The 23,061-nt window shown below is 50.8% G+C and overlaps 2 protein-coding genes across 3 annotated transcripts in view; one reads left to right on the forward strand and one right to left on the reverse strand.

The window, feature by feature from the left end:
• The window catches only part of VPS53 (VPS53 subunit of GARP complex), a 73,692-nt gene extending 56,915 nt beyond the window's left edge, over positions 1-16,777 (reverse strand). Inside the window, exons 1-4 of one of the 2 annotated variants that reach the window (XM_054208452.1) lie at positions 16,671-16,777; positions 13,834-13,914; positions 12,673-12,722; positions 11,816-11,882 (exon numbers count right to left, since the gene is read on the reverse strand). In XM_054208452.1, the coding sequence (XP_054064427.1) occupies positions 11,816-11,882; positions 12,673-12,722; positions 13,834-13,914; positions 16,671-16,754 (282 nt within the window). In that variant the 5' untranslated portion in view covers positions 16,755-16,777. Of the gene's footprint in view, positions 1-11,815; positions 11,883-12,672; positions 12,723-13,833; positions 13,915-16,670 lie in introns of those variants that run through there. The other variant, XM_054208454.1, reaches the window with a different exon arrangement.
• Positions 16,778-16,910: 133 nt separating this feature from the next.
• Positions 16,911-22,667, forward strand: TLCD3A (TLC domain containing 3A). The gene is made up of 5 exons (XM_054208894.1): positions 16,911-17,203; positions 17,797-17,880; positions 19,942-20,155; positions 20,340-20,435; positions 20,920-22,667. Exons 1-5 carry the CDS (start codon positions 17,082-17,084, stop codon positions 21,187-21,189), a joined length of 786 nt encoding a protein of 261 aa, XP_054064869.1. The 5' UTR covers positions 16,911-17,081; the 3' UTR covers positions 21,190-22,667.
• The last annotated feature ends 394 nt before the right edge of the window (positions 22,668-23,061 follow it).

Below are 23,061 nucleotides of genomic sequence, written 5' to 3' on the forward strand. Positions count from 1 at the left end.
TATACTGGAGAGAATGCACTTCCCTTCACACTCTGCTCCCATTAAGACCGCGAGTCATTAATTTTAAAAGCATTTTCTTACTGCTTTTGTTGTTGTTTTATTAACAGATGGCTTATTTTGGACAGAAATTCTAAACCCAAAACAGTATCAAGAGAATAGGAATTGTTCCTATTCCAGCATAACTGGTTTACGTGATGAGCGACATCAGTAATCCCCTCTCTGTGGCTCGACACAGGGCTCACCTGGCATTACTAATTTATTGGTTTCCTTGCCAGTGCAACTGGGAAACATGTAAATGTCCGCACCCCCAAACGGGGCACAAAAGTCAAGTTATTGTGTTTCCTTTCCTACAAGAGCAGTTCATTTCAGGGGCGGAGGATCACGAATAAATAAAGAGGCCGGATACATAATCTGTTGCGGTTATAGGAAACAAGGATGTTGAAATTAAGGTTGCGACGTACTGGAAAAACACCATATGACTCCAATCAACAACTGAGCCTGCAAGCTACAATTAACCCATCAGCATTATTTATTAAACTTTATGCAACCTCTGAGGTCCCTGAATGCCGGGCACCAGCTGAGAAATATGGCGTGGAGAGGGCTCCGCTGCCCGAGACAGGCAGAGCCATCGGTCAGCAGCGTCTGAACCGTGGCCGCCGCTACGGAGAGGCTTTTTCCGTAGTGTTTGTCCCCGGGGTACCCCAGCTGCTCTGACAACAATAAATTTAGCAGAGAGGGCAGGACCAGCAACAGAGACTAAACGGAGCGCTCGATACAAGGCGGGATTTGGCTGCCTATCACTTTCCTCCTTCTCCGGTGTAGTGTGTCCGATCCTCTGCCCCGGCACGGGGTCAGGAGCACATCCCAGCTGCAGGAGGGGAGCGGGTGATGGTAGGGTGCGATGGCAGGGTGCCTTTCCGGGGCACTGCCCAGCTCCACGCGCAGCACCGGGGGAGGTACAGCCCCGGCGCCCGCAGAAGCCGGGACCCAAAACAGAGTTCTTGGCAGGGAACTCACCAAGGGATCTTCCAGTTTAAGCCACTGATGTATTTTTAGCCATCCCTGTTTCTCAGCCAGCCTGTGTTTATGCCGTGGAAGCTCCCTTGCTCATGTGTTAACAGCAGAGACGAAATGCAGGAGACGGAGAAGCCACACGCGGGAGTTGGAAGACCCAACTCCGTAGCGCATGGCCAGACCCCAGGTAAGCTGGGCAGACACTGAGCTACACGGGTTTTCATCAAACTCTCCAAAGCCGGAGGGAAAAACGTAGCACATGAATCAGCTACAGCTCTTCAACCTTCTTCACCTTGAGACGCAACAGGAAAAGGGTCCAAGCGCACCAGTATAAAACAATAGGGAGCTGAGTTAAACCATGAATCACTGAGAAAAAAACTGCCTAAAAAATAGCTTTACTTGGCATTATCCCAAGCAACTTCTAAGGTCAGCCTGCACATCATCACTTGTGTCACCTTTTTACGCGAGATCTTCCAAGCAGCGAAAGGAGAAAAGAAAACAACTCAAGTGAGAGGCGGGACAAGACCACATCTAATTCATTACATTTTGAAGTGATGCATCCTTTAATAGGTTATGTTCCAGCGATTGATCGTACCAGATTGACATAACGCACACGAAAACAGCACTAGTAACAATACTCAAACCAAAAAACCACCCCCAATTCAGTGAATTAGAGCCCGTCTCTCTGCATCCCCCCAGCCCAGGTACGGAGCTGCCACACCGCCCCGGCCGGCGGCGGAGCCTCATCAGTGGGTGTGCTGATTTCTAAACACCTCTTTATTCCTCCCATCAGGAATCTTGTGCAAGCAAATAGTGAAATACGGGGAAATATACAACCAGAGGAGCTGAGAGGTGCCTGTGTGTCACTCCAAAATGTCATTGAACTGGGAGAAAAAAAAGCAAATTTTCAGAGGAAGCCTGAGCTCGGGGACTAAGTGAATTAACACTGCTCTATCCCCGGTAACGGTTAAAATACCTCGATAGTTTCCATATGCTCACCGGTGTTGCACTAGAAACGTGTGAGTTTTATTTGATTCTAGCCAATATACATTTCAATTGGCTGTTACTACTCACATCAAAAAGCTGCCCTCTACTAAGTATTTTATAGACACTTGACACATCTGCCAAATTCACAGCATCCAAATGTATTTTTAATGTTACAAATTGGGCTGTGGTCAGGATGCTGAGAATTTAATGCTCCTGGATCGCTCCCCGCTCTTGAATACGGAGCGTTAACGCTTCCTTCATTTGCTGCCATACTTACAACCCAGATCAATGAAAATCTAGACCAGGACTAAAAATAAGTTCCCATCCCCAACTCTCCAAGGAGTCGCAGCTGCAGAGATTTCAAAGAAATCCTTCCACGTGGTGACCAGCCTAACAATTTCTGCCGCTAAAACCTGATACAAATGAGTCCCTCCAGATTGAGAAAGGGTAGAAATACACTTTGAGAAAATTCTTAAGTTTTACAGCAAGAGATAAATCACTGCAGCTGAAGCCACGGGCTCGTCTGTCAGAGCAGGGCGACATCGCGCCGCAGCCATGCCGGCTCCTTTCGACAAACCTGAAGGGCTCATCACACTTGGTTTTGATTTTCGCAGATTTCTGCCCTAGGAGTTCATCAAATACTACAGAACTACTACAATTGTCACTAAAGAATAGAGTTTTCTCTCATCAGCTCCAGTCCTAACCACTAAGGCTGCACAGGACACTTTAAATCAACAAAGCAAAGATTCTACGGACCCTAGAGCCCCTTCCAGTCCCTAAAGGGGCTCCAGGAGAGATGGGGAGGGACTCTGGATCAGGGAGGGGAGCCATAGGATGAGGGGTAACAGTTTTAAACTGAAAGAGGGGAGATTCAGATTAGATATTAGGAAGAAATTCTTTACTCTGAGGGTGGTGGCCCAAAGAAGCTATGGCTGCCCCATCCCTGGAGGTGTTCAAGGCCAGGTTGGATGGGGCTTGGAGCAACCTGGTCTGGTGGGAGGTGTCCCTGCCCAGGGCAGGGGGAGTGGAATGAGATGATCTTCAAGGTCCCTTCCTACCCAAACCATTCTATGATTCTGTGATATCCAACACTGCACCAAGCTCAAATCGCTGCTATTGCCCCTTCACTTAACTCCCCAAATCATGCTTAGAAATCAAACCCCACATTACAAATAGCTGCACAAACACTGACAGACACAGAGAGTGAAGTGAGAGGCGATTTCCCTGGTTGAAACCTTGCAGTTTAACTCTTGAACAGCACTCCTGTGCTAGTCCAACACCCTTCTGAGCTGTCATTTTTCCCCGCATCGCCCAGCCCTGCACACCGGTGCCTGCACCATGGGGAAAGCTGGAGATGTGCCATAGGTGCCAGGTTTAGTGGTCTGGCTCTGGTGAGTAAGTTTTACAGTCATGCATGTAATTTGTACCAGAGCGGTGTGGCCATTTAAACATTAATTGTGTGAGTTGCACAACCCTCTAGCAAAGCCCTGAGCTTCACCATGCTTGGACCTCACGGCGGGGGGGGGGTTGCTACAGCTTCATCGCGTTGGCAGGCAAATGGCCACAGCCTTCCCCCACACCCTGCCCTGCTCACCAGTTGAACATTGTTATCACGCGGGAAAAACACCCCCGTGCAGACACTTATTATCTCCCTTATCACTCTTCTTTATTTCAGAACAGTAAAGCTGTGAGGCTCTGCCCTTCGCACCATTTGTGTTTACACCCTGACGGCAGCTGCTGACTGCACCTCCCAGCGCCCAGGGCACACCTCGGCTCCCAGGGCTCTCCTCCAGCGCCCGACAACCCCTGCCCTTGGCTGATGGAGCCACTGACCCACACCTGCTCCAGCACCCAGCCGCCTGGGTTAGTTTCCTTGGGAGTGCTGCGTGCTAAATTTGCCTAGAAAATCTGTAAATGACTGCAGGATTCCGGTCGATTTGTCTACTGACGAGTTTGCATACTGCAGGCAGCGTTTTGGTCATATTTGCATTATCAGAGCCACACTTGACTTCCATGGGGGTCAAGTTTAGCAACCACTCGAGTTGTATCAGATTTTGCAAGACGAATTCACGTTCAGGTCGAGACCTTAGAGGAAAAGCATAGCTGGGGGGAATGGACAACCATACCACGAACCCTAAAAGTAGGGTTTTCCAAGTGAAAATGCTGACAGTTCACCTGCCATAAGCACGGAAGTAGCACAGCTGGAATAAACACTACCACACACCAAAAATGTGAGACAACAAAAAAAGAGAGAGGGGGAAAAAAAAAAAAAAAAAAGAGATCCACAGTAAGAAAAAAATCTCCTGCCTGTTGTCAGGATTTCTGTTTTCAGGCTGGGCTTCTTGCTTTGCTGGCATCAAAACCAAACAGCACTGGCTGTGGAACAGCCAGGTCTTACTTTGCAGCTTGCGCTGCCTTCAATGCCACCGGCAAGCAAACGTGCCTCTTGCCAGCACAAAACACCAGCCGCTTCCCAGCCCCAGGCTGCAGGACAGCGAGAGGAGCATCCTCCGCCTCTCCATCCAGAAGCACAAGGCAAGGTCAAGCTCGGACTTCGCTCCTGCCTTGAACCAGGCTTTGCAGCAGATGGCAAAAAGTTACGCCTGACCTCTTCATCCAGTTGCAGATGCCAGTTTTCATGGCCAGTAGCCAGAAGGATAATAAACAGCACTATTTCTTCTTGGCGTGCCGTTCACCTGAAACCCTTCTCAATAAACATGTTCTAGGCTAGAAAAAACTCGCTGCGTCTATTAGATGGGAAGGACATTGTCCAACTGCCATAATTCACTAGGGAAATGACTCTAAATGAAACCCACTTGTGATTTATTTTGGCAGCTCAACTTCTGTTTATTATTCATTGGTTACAAAAGAATATTATGGGACTTTAATCACACGACTGGAGTCTTACAGAAACTGTGGCATGACCTTTTTTTTTTTTAAAAATATATAAAATTACACAGCTTAAGACACAATATTTAACCCTCATCCATTCACCATCTTAAAACGTACTGAAGTCTAACACTAGTCTGTCCATATTTCAGAGTAATGACCCATTCATCAAAACAACAGGAGATAAAGCTCAGCCATGCAGGAGCAAATGAATATAACTGAAAATCCCTACAACATCAGGGATGGTGACACAAAAAAAGCCCCCAAATATTTTACAGATTTAGGCTTAATTTGCTATTAAGAGCTTACGGTGGTTTGCTCTTAAGGCTCAGCAAAGGCAGTCGAGGCTGTCCCGGCAGCAGAGGCACATCAACACCAACCACGTGAGCCAAACCTGAGCACTGCGGCCAGGGAAGCCATGTGCAATTTGATGTCTGGAGGCAAGCATATATCTAAATAAATTAAAAAAATGAAATAAGAGTGCCTACAGTAGGAGATCTGAAAGTACTGACTACGTTAGTTTAGCGTGAAACACAACCTGCGGTCAAAAAAGCCATCTCCATACAAATGGGTTGAGGCAAGAAGAGTGGCTGAAGCAACAGTGCGGCTTATTAAGCATGTTTACGCAAAGAGTGCATAAAATCACCTCCCTGCCTGCCAGGCGGACACTGCAAGCTAGCACTCGCAGAGCGGAGGAGGGGACAAGCCACTGACTCCAGTGACACCAGCTGCCCGTAGCTTGGGTCAGCTAAACAGGCACTCGATAGCCGGGATGACCCCATCAGCAGGGGAGTGCAGTACTCCCCCCTGCTCTCTGCCACGTGCAGCACCTGCATCACTCTCTTCTTCTGCTCACCATCCATCTTCATCTCTTTCTTCCTCCCTATATTGATTCTGCAAAGTGTTTCCTGATCTCCATTTAAAGAGGAAAAAAAAAAAAAAAAAAAGTAGTTCACATAGTTCCATCTATGACCTTGTCAAACCCAATAACCTGTGGGCATTTCTCTATGCCAGACACATCCTTCTCCTTTTCTCCTTCCACAGGCTTAAACACTGCCAGACGCTGCAGCACCCGCGCAGGGCAGGCAGCCTGAGCCTCCCCGCAGCTGAGAGCCGAGACCTTTATTTCCACATGCAACCAGAACGGACTGCACCGGTCACCAAAGGATGGGACGGCTAATTGAACTGTCTGCTGCCGTGCTGGGTTCAGGCTGGGCAGCACGAATATATTGGTATTCTTTAACCACAGCAGCTGCCATCTCTTTTCTTGCACTGCTGTAGTTATGGAAAAATAAATAAATAAATAAAAAATTACTGTTCTCACAGAGCAAAGAAACAGGAGCCAAGCAAAGCAACCCAAGTTATCAACCAGTATCTTTAGCAATGAGAAACATGCGAGGCTTTTCCCAGCCCAGAAAACATCCCTTTTGTCTTCTCGTTAACACTTAACTTTGTTCTAGCACTAATTGAGCCAGATCCTAATACAGGAGATACTAAATGACACATCAATCTTTTCTTTAAAATACAGCCTTTACTCATTCAATCGCAGTCATTTACTTTATGGATGTGTGTGCACAGGACAGGAAGGGAAAGATGGACCAGAGATAACAGGAAGGAATATTTTTTTTTAGATTCAAACTATTAAACCACTAAATCTTGGTATTCCTCTTGAATTTTTGATTCCTTTGGAAACAGATTTTGTACAAAGCTGCCTCACCTTTACTGACTTGGGCTCCCAGGTCCAGGTTGCACAGATGCTGTCAAGGGTTAAACTCGATTGCAAACGCAGAGGCTGCTTTATTACAAGGACAAAAGCCTGATAGGTGAAACAGCTTCAGCCAAACAACCAGTAAAGGCATGTCAGCAACTGTCAAAAAAATTACAGCCAGTTCATGCAGGAGGTTTAGCAATAAACACAACCAAAGAGTGACAAATAAAAGCGAACGGAGTGTGTTAAACGCTCAGTGGAAAAAAAATCTATGGGAACTTTTTATACTACACCCTAGGGCAGAGAGGAAATTATGCCACAACTGGACTGCAGCTCTTAGCAAGGTCAGCCCAGACTCCAGTTCAGCAGCAGCTCTGAGAAAAACCCTACAGAGGAAAAAATCCGATAGCACTGGCTCCCCAGAAGCTGCCGGCACAGCTTGAACTGCCTATTGTTACAGCCGAACCACAGCAGCTCCTGCATTCCCAGCCTCTCCCAAGGCATCCGAAATAGCCCAAGTCTGGGACTCCCAAGGAAAATTTTGTTACGCCCTGCACAGGAATGTTCCACCCACGACTGTTGTTTCCTTCCATAAAAGGATCATTAGTGAGATAATTTCTGAAGTTCATGGTATTGTCTACAGATTTTACTGAAATATCGCACCAGGAAAGGGAAGCCAAATGAGCCAGACTATTTTAAGGCTTTTGCATTTGGAGGAAATTCTAGGGCAAAATTTCAAAAAGGCAGATGCTTTGAACTGGGAAACGTTACCCTCTGTGGAGAAGGGAGCATTCCTGTCTTTAGAGCTGCTTAAATAACTCTTTTGGGGCCACATCTATTTGATCGACTTTATTTTTAGATTTAGAATCTGCTTTTTCAGACACCTAAATACTATTTTATATGAACATGTGTATGTGATCAAGGCTATTTGGGAAATAGCTTGAAAAGTTAACGACTGACTATATAAAAAGCTACTCTTACATCCTTCTCATATCTACAACGCACCTGGACGACCTGCTCAATCATCTCGGCACCCAGGTGGAGCACAGAAGTGTTATCCCCATCATGACCGCTGCCACACGACCAGCCAGATGGCACAGGAGACAGGCTCACAGGCAGCACAGGGGCTGGATCCGCAATGAGGATCTTGAACTTGCTATCCCTAAGGTCTCCTTTTCCTTAAGGAGTACGGAGAGCACACTCCCATAGCCGCATACCGCATATTCCCTCCTGGGTCTGACTGGGATCTGCATTGCTCTAACTGGGAGAATAACACACAGCGCTATTCAGACATGTCTCCGCTGGCCTCGCTCCCTCACCGTCAGTGATCAGTAAAACGTTACCCTGGTCTCAAAACCAAGGCTGGGCTCCCCTCTCCTGGACGGCTGCAAAGGTGCAGCTCTCAACAAGGCTCAGTAAAGTACCGCTCCTCCACAGCGGAGGGAAAGCTGCTTTGCTCACTTGGTAAATGACCCCTTTCCCAAAGAGAAAGCAAGCTGTTAAAGGTTAAATACTCTTTGTTTGTCTTCTAGGAACCTGCCTGGTATCACTGGTCTCCAAAGATACTACCAAAAAAAAGAGATTACAGGTTGATGGTAGGTCCAAGGCCCCAGTGATTTGGGCAGCACCTGAACCAACAGCCTACATGAGATTCCCAACTCTGTGTTTGGCAGTTAAGGCTGACAGGAGATGGAAGAGCCAAAGATGAGCTTCCTCAATTAGCTTCTGGGTGCTCCCTCACTTATGACGGCAGCAGGGAAGGCGAGCGCTCGTGCATGCAGCTCTGCCTCCCCACGCAAACCCGAGGCAGGCAGGGCACCGCTCACACGGACAACCGAGAGCAGGGGCTCAGCAGGGAACCCCTTCCTGGCTTGCTTTGACTTAAAAAAAAAAAAAAAAACAACTTTTTTTCTTTTTTCCTTCTACAACTGCATCTGAGGTTTACGTTTCCTTTGGAAGGAAGTCAGAGATTGAAAGGATGTTTATGAAAACTATTATTTACTCTCCAGACAAGAATGGCTCCTCTAGCTCCGATACCACGCAGTCACGGCAATTCCAGCAAACACTGATTAGAGTTTGTATAGTTCTTAGGAGAGAATGTGACTGAAGAAAATGAGCTTTTGTAAAACACCTTCCAGGTCCAATCTTGCCATAAATACACAAGATCCTGAGCTCCCACCGAAATTTTAGCCGCTGCAACATGAGAGTTCATATACATTTTTATTTACAGCACGCACTTTCAAGGACACGATGGATTGCATCGCGCCTCTCAGTGTGTCAAGGGATGGAAATATGTCAAAAGACAGGAATTACTTTTTAAAAAAACTAGTTTGCTGCAAGTACTGTGTACTACCGGCTACAGACATCTCATATGTTACAAATGGGAAAAGGTATCTGAAGATTAAACTTTTTGCTCTGGCTGGTTTTAAGCTTTGTTTCAAACCTATTGCAAAAGCTGGTTGCCAACTGTTTCTTTATTGAGCCAAGGGTGGTTTGCAGTTGTGGTTACTACGATAAAACGCAATAACGAACTTCATCCTGGGCTTCCTAAGGAAGAGGTTCACAGAATGCCACCATCTATCCATGTGTATGCTTCAATCAAATTTTGCAGGGAAATATTGGTCTTGAGGATACAAATTTCCTCCAAATTTAATAAGAATATAAGATCAGTAGAAAAACCTAGTTTTATTGTGGGACCAAACTACAAACTACCACCAGAAAAGGTAAACAAGGAAAAAAAGCCCCTTTCAGTAGCACTGACTCCCTTCCTAGCAGAGCACTGACTTCTCCTAAAGGCACCTTGCTTTCAGTTGTTTCAAAACAATTTCTTACCACACATTGGAACATTAAACCCTTCCTCTCCAAGTGGGAGAAGCCAAGCCTCCTCTCTATAAAAACTCAACACTTCTGAGTGTCCTTGATTCCACTGAGAATATGCTGGTAAAACAAACGCACTCTTCAGCAGAGGAACAGGCGGCTGAAGCTGAAAAGCAAGGTTTTCGCCCCCACAGTCGGTTATCAACAGCGGTGGTTATGTGACAAAGGCCCAAACCTCGACACTCACTCCCCCTGCTAGCACACAGGACGCGCTACTCAGAGGAAGCGGTGCAGGGGAGTGACAGGAACAGCAAACGCTTCTTCTAGGTTTCCTCTGGTTCCGGGGAGACAAATATAAAATTTCATCTCAAACTGAAATGCAATTCAAGCATTCCCCAGCACCGTAAGATGACCTCTGCTGCTGTGGGTCCCTCCGACCTGCAAGGCCTGAGCTTGCTCACCCTCCTTTACTGCTTTAAACTTCAAGACCCAGCCAATTCCTGCCATTCTGACAGTCTGGTTCCAGCAATTCACATATGAAAAGCACATACAAGTGTGAAATGGGGGACCCGGATTAGAAATGCAGAAAGAAAAAGCTCACAGCATTTCAGATTCAAACATTTTTCTTACCAGAGAACTAACGCTCTCAGTAATTGAATGGTTTCAGCGTTTGTCAGGATCGCTTGAAGTAAAAAACAACTATTACACTTGTGGGAGATCATCCAACCCTAGCCCACGCAACCGCAAGCTCCGGCATCACTCTTAAAGTCTGCTTCTACCTTGCAAAGCAGCAAAGTGCGGGAAAACGGGAAAATTCACAGCTAAATACAGGAATATTTGTGATTAACTGCAGCTCCAGGCCACTTGAAAGATGCCCTGCACAGACATGCCACATACACATGCACGTTTGAAGGTTTTTACTTGGACAGAAATTTAATTGGTTCCTTTACAGCCAAACTAAACGAAGGGCTGCACAGACAGATCTGCCTCCCCGGTACTTCAGAGCAGGATACTGTCCAAGTCCGTCTGTACATGCTTTGGAGAACTTCAAAGGGATTAAAGAGTGAGAAAGCACAGACATAAGGCAAAGCTCTAAACAAAGCTTGCCGAGCCGCCACAGCACAGAGACTCTTTTGTTATCCCGCAAGCACAGCTGACTGCGGCGCGGCTTTTGTTCATCACTCACCACATTCATCCTTGGGACCTGCAAGTCCTGTGGCACTCTGGGCAATTCTGCACCACAGCTCTTCTTGATCCAGCTTTTTTGTAGTCTTCTCTGAATTTGTCACCCCGAATGGGCCCAAAAGGCTACAACAGCACCAGCTTTCCAATCATACCCAAACTCTTCAAGTACTGCACTAGTTTCTATTCCCTCCTCAATTTCTGTAATTGCCTCCCCGCTTGATTTCTTGTCTCACCCCTGAACCAAGATTCCAGGCTGCACCACTCCGAGGTATCCCAAGCCCATCCCCAGTTTAACAGCAGTAGTCAGGGAAACATGCAAACACAAAACTAGTTCTGCTAGGAGAGGGGTAAGCATCTCACTTTTTTTTTTTTTTAGAGCAATATGAAGGCACAGAGAAGTTAAATAATCCACTCAGGGCCACAGACTCTGTGGCAGAGGTAGGATTAGCAATATACACCAATGGCTGCCGCAGCAAGAAGTGGAAAATACAGCCAGCCATGCTGGTGAGGGAATGACATCCCATCCCAGCAACCTCATTTTAAATCTGGTATTAAAAAGATGAGTCAATGTTGACAATGAGGAAAGCAGCATGATTGATGATTCAAGACGCTAACGTTCCCGGTCTAAACCAGAACAGTCACAGGAAATACAGCAGCACTGGGTGATACCTCAAAATCAGATAACATGTGGACCAAGCTCAGTGCTCACAAACACTGCAGCCATGGCCGTGCTGTTCAATACTGTACTCCGAGCAAACACATCTGTCAAGCAAAAGACAAGTGAGAAACATAGCTAAATAGGACACGCAAGATGAACTGGCAGTCAGTCATCAGGCTTAGTCACTAGCAACTCAGGACACTTCAGCAAACAACCTAGTTAAAAGGCTAAATAGCCTTTTATTGATCCTTACTCAGTAGCAAATGTGCTTGTACCTATTTAATCCCGTTCATTTTATCATTAGCTTCAGAGTGGCACAACCGCAAGCCTCCTGATTTTGATTTTTAAATCAATTTCTTGATCACTTCCCTTTGGAGGGTGACCAGAAAGCAGGCTAGAGCAGCTGTTCAGTGAGCAACTCCTGACGCCACTAGTGTAAGAGAGAGCAGAAACACCTCCCCAACAATGAGAGCGGGTTTCTGCCTGCCAGAGCCATTCCTCGATTTAGCATCGCAAGATGAGAACCCTTGGCATGGCTGGAGAGGAGACGCACGTACCTGCCTGCCATCCTGTCCCACGTTGGTCTGTCCTCTCACTACAGTTCGAATGTTGTCATCCAACCTCCTGGAGAAAAGAATCCATAATGTCAAACTCATTCTCTATGTGCCTGAGCCGAACAATTGCAACAACCTTGAGAGCTACAGAACAGATTTAAAACAAAAAAGCTGGTGCTACCAATGCTAAACTATTTTTTTTTCCCCCCTCTCTGTAGGACATCACTGTCTTACCTAATTTAATAGTCCTGATGCAAAAATAAAATTCATTTCCTAATTTAATCAGGGATTCTTGCATTTCTCTTCCCTTAAGCAATATTGTCGGTTTTCACTTCCACTTTCCACATATTAAAGTGCTGTCTCAATCATTTCAGGTTGGCAATGCCAGACTGCACAGAAAATTTAAGTATTTCCTGCACACTTATATTTATTTTGTACTTTTAGTACCAATAATGACAACAAAAAAAAAATACATGAGAGTCTTTTTACATTGCTACTTTGACCTCACAAAGAGAACAAATTCTCAGCAACCCACCCTTCTGGGTAGTTTGTTCTCTCAGCCTTCAAACTCTACTAAAAGTTGGTACTTGGTGATTCTTAGTTCATCATTTTTTCAAAGCTCTACTTTGCAACCCACCAGCTAAAATAACCTGAAAGGCATGTATTATACAATAGGGGCAAAGTATAATTATAATTACAGGGAGTCGTTTTTGTCTCTCACTATTAGGCTTGAGACTGATCCTATCCATGCCTTTAAAGCAAATTAATTCCTATCAGCTGTAGTGCAAAGGCTGTGTGAAGCCTCGGTGACAACCAGACTACTCGCCACCAGAGATGCAAGGAAATGGAGAAATATTTACCTTATTTTCAATCTGATTTTGTTCACAACTTCATCGATGTTTGCCAAAGACTACAACATGAAAAAAGACAACGAGAAGTGAAATGGGGAACCTTTTACTGCGATACGCATCGGCTGTGATACCTAACACTTTCTCATGCCTGGCACTTTACACAGAGGAGAGCCATGACTTTGTTTTACAGATGGAGGAACCGAGACACACTTAGCAACTCCGCTGCTCCTCCGGTCACATAATGAAGAGCAGCAGAAGACAGGGCAGGCCAGCGTGCAGCCCTGCAGGTCCCGAAGGCTCCCCGCTTCCCACCCAGTCCTGACCAAGCAGGGTGCCCTGAGCCCTGCCTCATCAGCAGAGCTGCTCCCGAAACGCCGTGGTGACAGTGACCTCCAGTGGGCAATGGGGACAGAGCCCTCGTCTTCCCAGCCAGAGACCCTCCTGCAGAGCCTGGGCATCCAGCACAAGGGTGGAGGAGGCCTGGCTGCTGCAGGAGCTGCAGTGGGGGTATTGCAGGGGAAACACCTCTCCACCACTGGCAAAGGGAAAAACGCCAAGCCAGCACCACCAGCAAACTGACTAGAAACAGCTGAAAGCCAAAAAAGCCAGTGCTGCAGAGGATCTGGAATACGGTACGTGCTGGAGCTGCCTCCCAACCCAGTGCTCAGCTGCAGAAACACCTCCTTTTTTCCCAATAGCTTAGTCCAAAACTGCCCCTGGGGCTGATTTGGGGAAGACAAAGTACGGATATGAGCCCAGGGCGATCTCATTCGTTACATCTCAAAAGAAACAATAGGTTTCAAAAATGGATGACTCTCTAGTGACATTTCACAGGCAACACCTGCCTTATTTGGCTAAAACCCCTGAGGATTTACCAATGATTAATACATGGCAAGTTATGAAATTTACTACAAGGGAAACCTCTATATAGAAAACTAATTTATTTCTACAGATCAGAGCAGGAGACTTTTAATGCAGCGAGCACTTTGGGTGGAAAGAAACTACATAATGACAGTGAGCCTCGTGAGATGCGAGTTTAAGATGTGATTATTGTTATAGTCATACTACCTGTGCTACTCTTTAAAAGAAAAGGCTCGTTTAAACACGCCTTCAGTCACTTATTATCAGGTTATCCCTCACACTGAGGGCCGTATTGTGAGCACTACTTACTTGCTCAGTGGGAAAGAGAGTATTAATGTACTCCACAGCGTTGAAATCTGCTCTGTCCAGTGGATCTTGGCTGGGAAATACCTGAAGAGAGGGAAGAAAACAAATGCATTCAACAACACATCGCCGTTCATTTCTGTAACTTTACTCAATATCCACTACTTTTAATTAATTACTTCAGCACCCACTTCCGATGGTGTTTCACAGCATTGTTCCAACAAGCGTGCACAGAGAGCGGTCAGGCCTCTGCCCAGGAGTGAAGCAGCTACGTAAAATTCCTGTGGATATCAGCCTGGATAAACACAGATAATATACACGCATGCTTCCATGTACAACCCCAGCACAATCGATGACGGGCAAGGAATTCTGGAGACATGCAAGCCATTAATTATGCACCCCAAATCATGCTGACGCTTTTGCTGTTAATCTGGAAAGGGAACCCCCTGCTGAGGCATCGCCCTTATCTTTGCCTGGGCTTTGCAAGGCCCTGTGGTGAGAGATGGAGGATTTGCTTTTCGCAGCCACGTAATAGGAAACACGATGAATTAAGAAACGGTTGTACAAGTTCTCTGGACACTTGGGTTTCCCACTTTCACATGAAAAAGAGGGAGAGAAACAGAATCTGCTGAATGATTCTTCCTACCCACAGGAAAGGGAAAAGAGCAGCTGTGGTGCAAACAGATCTTATCTCTCCTCAGAAGTAGCTTACACGATGCAAATGCAGCTGCCAGGCTTTGCTTTTTGTCCTCACAGACTAAAATATGCTGCATTCCCTTCTCTGCTACCATATTCATTCCTTATTTATACAGTTCTGCACTCCATGACCAAACCCCTGCCTAGCTCGCGCCGCAGCATCCCCTCTGCATGTCACCCTGGTCACATGCAGCATTTACACCGTTTTACACATTTTGCAGCGTAAAAGCAGTGGTTTTGTGAGAAGATTTGAACAAGAGCAACTTCTCCCTAAAATAGGCCTCTTAAGCTGCTTTCCCAAAGCTACTCCTACGGCCAAGAAGCGGGTGGCAGTTAAATACCCATGCCCAGGTGAGGAAGGAGCTCTGACATTAGCCCATTAGCACAATCGCAGCATCACAACCAGCCCATCCTGCTCTGGGCTCATAATTCCTGCAGGTTCAATTAAACACAAATCTCCACAAGCGTTAAGAGCAGCTGAAGCAAGGGGCAGGATGGAAGATAAAGGCTAGTCAGGAACGCCACTCTCAAACTGCAGATAGAGATCAATGCTGCAGGCAGCTGTACCAGCTGAAGTTGCTACTCCTAGCTCTTTGCCACAGCCCATTAATCACAAATGACTACCCCACTTTTGGTGGGGCACCAGTCTGCGCGTACTCCCGACCCTGCTTCGGGCAGAAGTCAGCTGAGCCAGTTCTGCTCATTTAACCAGAACCTGACTAAGGAACACTCACAGGAACAACAGGATGATTGGGCTGGTAAATGCTAGTGAGGAAGTGATGAAAGACAGCAGGCAACGTCATCCTCAACATCTCCTCTTGTTCAGGATATGGGTATCTGCTTGCAGCCTTATTACCCGTTAAAATAACTCAGCCAGGGATACGGTGGATTCTCCATTGCTCGAAACCTCAGGACTGTCTCTAAAAGATGTGTTTTACCTCAAAGAGACATTTTGTGCCTGATGACAATATTGTTAGGTAACTGTCTTCGGTTGTACAATGTTAGAAATCATACCAGGCTTCTCTGGCTTTCAAACATACAGGCTCTAGAAAGTGCAGAGGATTCTTCTTCTGGACAAGGTCCAGGTCTCCTTTAGAAGCAGGCATTTAATTCAGCAAGTCTCAATATTTCAGCAAAAATTGCCCAATGGTTTACTGCCAGGTGTGCCAACCCCATGCAAAGATAAGAGTCTGTGGGGCATCTCTTTCTTTAGAGCAATAATATTCCAAAGCTGGCACAGCACCCACAGAGAAACGGTGCTGCCTTCCTCACCTTTTGGCTCTGGGATCACTTGAGATGCTGCACTAGCTACCACGGGTCTGCCCTGGTTCTTTGAGGGGAGCCCCCAAAAGCGATCTGCAAGTGCTCTCAACGCTCAAGAAAGTGAGAAAGCTTTTTTGAGTGACACTTTGAGAGGCAGCTCCTGTTGCTGTCTGTGGACTTCTACTACAAGAGCGAGCTCTTTGGACAGAAGGGCTAGCTGAAGTCAGTGCAAGCTCAGCCAGACTCCAACAGAAACGTGACTTCACCCTGGTTTCTCATGGACTTTTGCCAGGCTCCAAGCACCACAAAGGGTTTCAGGGAACACTGAAGGACTCGGGATGGAATGTAATATTGATCACAACAGTCAAGCCAAGACTTATCCTAACTCCAAGTCACAGGCCATTTGGCTCCATTAAGATGCTTTATATACCAAATAACAAGGATTCAATTAGAAGACAGAGAAGAGGCATGCCCCGAGTTGCTCAGCGATGGCGAAGCCATCAGATGAGATATGCTCGGCTGCGGCCAGCCGCAGGATCAGTCCTCGCACCGCGGCAGACGGTGACAACCCTCCAGCACTCGGGGGACCCGAGCCGGCAGCCAGCGCAGCCCGGGGACACCGGCAGAGCCCGTCCTCCCCGGGGGCTGAAGGGGCTCTCCCCCCACGCCAGGCACCCCACCCCCAGCCGCAACCAAGCACGGCCACCGCGGGGCTCTGCGGGGCCCAGCAGCGGAAGGCCCGGAGCCCCCTGAAGGACCTCAGCGCCCGGCAGAGCCCGCCGGGGCCCTCACAGAGCGGGCACTGGGCCGCGCCCACACACACCCGGCCCCTCACCGGGCGGGCCCTGCCGCACCCCACGGCCCGGCAGGCCGCCCCGGCGCACCTGCTCGATGGCGGCCTGCACGGCGGGGGCCAGCTCCAGCGCCGCCTCCAGCCCGGCCGCCAGCTCCGGCTCGTCCTCCTCCATGGCGGCGCCCCGCTTCCGGGCCGCGGGGCACGCCGGGATGCGGGAGGACACGCCCCTCCTCGTGTGGGCGGGGCCTGTGGAGGAGAGGCGGAGCTTGATCGGGCGGGGTCGGGCTGGTGGGCGGGGCTTGCAGCGGCGGAGGCGGGGCCTGCCGCCCGGTGGAGCGGGGCGCGTCCCGGCGGCGGGATCGGTGCGAGCCGCTGCCGGTCCGAGCCCAGCCCAGCCGAGCCGAGCCATTGCCGGTCCGTGCCGAGCCGGACCCCCCCTGCCACCCGACCTGCTGTTGACAAGCGGCGGCGGGAGGCAGCGCGGCGGCCGGTCGTCCCCATGTGGCGGACGCTGGCCCTCGCCTCCGCCTTCTTCCCGGGGCTCTTCGCCCTCTGCATCCGGTTGCTGCGCTGGGCAGCCCCGGGATGGAGCCTCAAGGACCGCATCCTCCTCAGCGGCAGGTAGGGGCGGGATGGTCGGGATGCGACCGGGACCGCGGCGGGCCGGCAGCGGGAGCGATCCGGATGGGCCAAGAGCCCCGAGCCCCGGCGGCTGGGAGCTGCAACCGGGGAGTGCCCCGACCCCCGGCGGTCCCGATCCCAGACCCCGCGGGGGGAGCAGGGGCCGCGGGGAGACGCAGCCCCCCCAGCCGTGGGAAGCCCTGCCCGGCCGTACCCCGCCGCCGTGGCAGGTCCTCGGAGCGGGGGTGCTCCGGTGCAGCTCTCCCTCTGCCCGCGGGGAGCCGGGCAGCATCACCGCTCATCCACGGGGTTGGAAGGGACGAGACCTGGGAACAACCCCGCACCCCACCCCTCTTCTGCCGTGTCCCCGGGTGGCAGCGCCTGTCACAGCCACCCCCTCCCCGTCCTACGCCACCGGGGCGCGGGGGCAGAGCTCCTCCTCGCCACGGCAAGTCTTTCGGGGTGTGCACGGAGTAGGCGTCGAAGTGGTAACAGCTGTCCTGGTGCAACCAGGGTGCCAAGGCCACCACCCCTCCCCTCGGCCCTTCTGGGGCAGCGTTCGGGGTGACCTGTTTCTCTTCTCTCTGTTTCAGGTTGGTGTCAACAGTCCAAGCCACGATGGCAACGGTGTCAGGGATCACGGTTGTCCTTAACTGCAAGAACGTGGTGTACGACAGGTAACGCCATCCGAGAGCCTTGCTGTCCCACGAGGAGCCCGCTGAGACTGTGCCCGGCCAGCTCACAGCTGGAGTATTTTATGCCAAAGGCTTGCACGTACAAAGGGGAGAGGAAAACCAGTTTCGTGTTCCTCTTTCCTCCACTTCGGGTGAAGGGTTGGGCAATGTTCTGGACGGACACCCCCTGAAAGGCACTGGATTCTTCAGCCTGCTCAGACCTGGGGCTGCTCTGCCACCACGGAGGGGCTCAGCCCTGCGGATGGGCTGTAACGTGGGCCCATAGATGAGCAAATAATAGACATCATCGTGTCTAAAGGGGTAGGGAGTCCCCTCCCTGGCAGGTGAAATTGCTAAGAAGTCAAGCAGACCTAGTGAGAACGGATTTTAGAGGTGCATCACCTTCTTGGTGCCAAAAGGATTCTGAAGGAGTCCAGAAATGAGAAAATCAGTATGGAGTTTGCTCCAAAGGAAAAAAATCACACTGCCTTGTCCTCAATGTTCCGAGATAAACTGCCCCAGAAGTGCCTCTCGGCAGGAGTGATAGTGCAATCTGGGTCAGAAGACTTAAAAACAGAGCTATTATCCAGAATAGCAGAGAAAATTGTAGGAGGGAGGAACATAATTACACTGAGCTGGAATTTGACCGTCACACAGCGAATTTTAGGGTGATTTTTAGGGAGGGCTGCCCTCTCGGTCATTGCAGACTTACCTTTAATACACGGATGTGCAGTGTCCTGCCTTGCTCTAGATGGTGAGATCGATCCAAATTGCTCAGTCCTGCTTAACCCAGGCGGTCTAACGAGTTACATTTTTGCTCTAAAATAAAATACCTGCTCCATAGATAGGGCAGCTGATAAACCCCAGACTGAGACAGATGGAAGGCGCTGCTGGCAGCCCTTCTCCGTGGAGCTGTGTGCTTGCCCGGGTGCTCTCAAGGCCAACGGCTCGACGCAAACACTTTGTGGTCAGAGACCTAGATTTTCGTTGGATCTGGAGGAAATAGAGCCCAGCGCTCAGCAGGGAAGGCCTCGGAGAATGACAGCGAGACAGGGAGCCAGGAAGCATCACAAAGGTTGCAGTAAAATTCGCCAATTTATTTACACAGGCAGACAATCATTATAGTGCTGGCACTGTAATTGCCCTCCAAAGCCCTGGGCAAGTTTTGCAAACACAATAGCTGGTCACTTCCCCTCCCTGCTTTACATCACTCACGTTGTTTTATCTGGAATAGGAACGCGTGCAACAAATTTTTTCTTGAGATGGCAGGAGGGGAAAAGCAGATTTATCTGGGCCTCAAGCTACATTTCTTTAAGCAGCAGTGTAGGGTGTTTTTTTTTTTTTTTTTTTATCAGTGTGATTTCACTCAGGACTTTTTAAGGAGCCAGGTGTCCCTGCGGAGCGGGGCTTGCCGCTGCCCAGATTGTGCAACCGGGATTCCGACATGCTTTGGGAACAGGCAGCTGCCTGCAATTATTTCCCAACAGACAAACGTCTCGCGGGGGTTTATTGCCTATATGAGACATTTCGCGCTTCAGTCTCTGAAGTCCAGGCCAGGCAACTCCGAGCTCTCCGGGTGCTTTCCAAACCCTCCCCGGGTTAGGCAGCCTGCCCAAGCCTTGTGGCAAGCAGAAAGGACGCGGTCTTGGAGCTTTTTTCCTGCCCAGCATCAGCTCTGGGTGTCCTGGGGCTGCTGCAAAGGTGTGGGATTAGTGCTGGATCCCGAGCGGTGCAGTGCCCCTGGCCCGAACGGCAAACACCCGGCTGTAGGGCTAATCAAGATCCTCCCATTAGCGCCGTGTTTGTGCTTGGCTGGGCCGAGCTCGGTGCCTGGCACGGGCAGGCGTGAAGCGGGGGCAGCACCGAGGAGGCGTCCTCCACGCGTACCAGGTACCTTTTCTCTGCTGGGACAAATCAGGTTAAGTTTCGACACCTCTCAGCTTACCATCAGCTTCAACATCCGCTGCTTCCATTTCAGACCTAAAGACTCTCTCCCACCTTTCAGAGTGCCGCGAGGTGCTCAGAGCGGTCGCGATGCCCCTGTGTGTGCTGCTCCTCCCCTAGGCACTGGCTGGCCGTAGAGTACATCTGGGTCCTCGTTCCCTACATGACCTACGACATTTACGTCATGTACCTCTGTCACTGGCACAAGAGCCAGGACAGGGGAGTCGTGGAGAAGAAGCACTCGCTGGCCAGCGTGCGGAGCTTCCTCCTGCAGGAGCGGCTGATGGTGACCCACCACCTCTTCATCCTCATCGTGCTCACCCCCATCACCCAGGTAAGGGCTGAAACCCAGTCCACGAGGAGTCCTGCGTGGCCGCAAGGGCTTGCCATCGAGGCTGCGTGAGGCACAGCATCTCTGCTGCCAGTCAGGAGCCCGGGACCCCCTGGAGATCCTGGGTGTTAGCTCCCGGCCCCCTCTCCAGGAGGGCCCCCGTGCTCACCGCTGGCTTTATTTGCAGCACTTCAGGGGAGAGCTGGGGGACTTCTTCGTGGGCTGCATCTTCATAGCGGAGCTGAGCACACCTTTCGTGTCGCTGGGCAAAATCCTCATGCAGGTAGGCGAGGAGGGACGGGGCTGGGAACCCCACAGCAGCTCACACCCCTTCCGCACCCAAGGGTGCCCTTCTCTATCAGCCCCTGTGGCTGGGCTGGGGGTCCCAGGGGCTGCGGGGGTCTTGGAGGGGGGCAGCCCCGAGCTCCCCCACAGTGCTGCCTTCCTCCAGCCTCCTCTTAAGTTCCCATCCCTTTCCCCAGTAAGCAGCATGCCCAGTGGCATCCCCAGACTGGGAGCTGCGCTGTGTCCTGGTGCTGCTCCCTCCTGTCTGTAGCTCCCGCCCCCACCACGCTCCCTCCTGCCCCAGCCCTCTGCCCCCCAACGCCTCCCTCCCTCCTCCATCCCTTCCCACCCTGCTTTCCTGCTCCCTCCATCCATGCCTGCTGGGTGCTCGGCTCCATGCTCCCAGCACAGCCAGTGCCCGAGGAGCAATGGGGGGCTGCTCACCCAGCGCTCACCCCACGTTGGCCTTCTTCCTTCCCCAGCTCAAAATGCAGGACACGCTCCTGCACAAGGTGAACGGGATCCTCATCCTGGTGACCTTCTTCCTCTGCCGTATTCTCCTCTTCCCCTTCATGTACGCCGCCTACGCCAGGCAGGTGGGAATCCCCATTTACATGGTGCCTTTCCGCATCCCCCTGCACTGCAACATAGCCAACGCCTCCCTCATCGCCCCCCAGCTCTACTGGTTCAGGCTCATCTGCCGCAAAGCCGCCCGCCTCTACAGCAGCTCGCCCGCCGATAAAAGCAGATAACGGTCGGCAGCGGCAGCCCAGCGCGGGGGCTGGAAAAGGGTCAGGCCCCCCTCCCCCCCCCCAGCTCTTCCACCTTCAATGCCAGCGCTGTGGGGGACCATCGTGGAAGCAGAGCTGCGGAAGCAGTGATACTGCCGGGCTTTTTTAGCTGGAAGCAGCCTCGCCGTCTCCACCGCCGTCCCAGGCAGTGCCAGCCTGGGCTAGGAAGGCTTTCTTCCCACGCCGCTCCAGTGCCTTGTGTCCTCCCACCCGTGGGAGCCAGGGCAGGAGCCAGCGAGGAGGAGGAGGTCTGCCCATAAGCACGACGTTCCTTCTGGGAGTCAACACTGCGGCACCGAACTAACGGTTACACAAGAGGGGTTTGTTACAGACCCCCCCCGGCGTCTTTCAGGGCTGACACCAGACACCGGCACTGAGCGCGGCGTGAAGGAGCCTGTACCCAGAGGTGATGCTGTAGCCTGCCCAGCCCCACGCAGCAGCACCGGGGACTCGGGGAGCCGTGTGCTGGACCTGCCGCAGCCCCAACTCACTCCTCCGGCTGTGGTTTACGTCCTCCAGCTGAGAGCAGAGCCAGGCCCCGGGGCTATGGCACGGCTCTGCACAGCGTGTTCCTGGCCGTTACCCACTTGGCCTCTACACTCAGCCTCTCACCTCCCACTGCTGCTGGGCTCAAACTCATTTAAGACTCCACTTAACCCGAAGGTGCTTTTCACTACAACTGTCTGGTGTCTGTGGCTGACAGTCCTGGGCTAGGGGGGCTCTGGTGGCCCCAGCAGGCTGGAGGGCGGAGAAGCTCACACCAGGACAGAGGAAGGGTTGCGCTGTCTCAGAGCAATGCTGGCAGAGCAGAGCACCCATGGCTGAAGGGCAGGATGAGGACAGGAGACTGCTGAGTCCCCATCTCTGGGTACTATGCAGAGCCCTTTGTTGGCAGGGGATGCAACTTTCAACCCTTTTCCCTAACTGCAGTTGATTTTAGTTAGCCCAAGCCAGGGCAGCCACCTCCTCCCTGCAGCCTCCTGTGCTCGCCTGGGGTCCCCCTGCTCCAGGGCAGGGACTGCACCAACATGGCTCCAGCAGCCCCTCTACAGCCACCCGTACCCAGAGACCTGGGGACACTCTGTGCCTTTCATTCTGTCTAAGACCGGTCCGGAAGGGCCGAGGACCCAGTTCTTTTGGGTATCGGATCTTGTCCCAGCCACAGCTGTATTCTGGAAAGGCTAAAATAAAAAGGCCTCTTCCAACATGCAGCCGGTTATTGCAGGAACACTACTGTCACTTTAACCATCGAGACCAGCTGATGTTATAAACCGCTCGCAACCCATTACAGATGTTTTTATCTCGCTGTTTTCATCGCAAATAATGTGCCTTATGTAAGGACAAAAAAAAAAAAAAGCCAATGAGGCATCTCAGTTTGCACTAACACTGCCCTATTTACTACTGCACCTATCAGGAGACCAATAAAGATTTCCTCTCTGAGTCACACCACTGGATGTCTCTCCCACGTGCTGTTCATTTCTGGGTGGGGGGTGTTAACACACGGGGTTATCGCTGCACCCCCACCTCCGGGCAGGAGCAACACACGTATTTCCAAAGGCACCTGCCTGTCCTGAACTCACCCGACTCGCCTCCACGTGGTGAACCCAACAACCCGCCCAGGACTAGGAGAGGGCCGGCAGCAAGGAAGCCAGAGGGAATTGGTTTCCCTGATGCCGGAGGCTGCCAGGCGCGCTCTATAAATCCAGCCAGCCAGCAGGCAAGGCTGGAGCCACGGCACCAGCAGCTGGGCTCAGAAGAGCTGTTTGCACAGCTATTCCCGCTGGAATATCAGAGTGGCTGTTCCTACCCGTCTTTACACGGCCCCGACAGGCT

The sequence above is a fragment of the Rissa tridactyla genome, chromosome 7, assembly GCF_028500815.1.
Source record: "Rissa tridactyla isolate bRisTri1 chromosome 7, bRisTri1.patW.cur.20221130, whole genome shotgun sequence".
Lineage (NCBI taxonomy): Eukaryota > Metazoa > Chordata > Aves > Charadriiformes > Laridae > Rissa > Rissa tridactyla.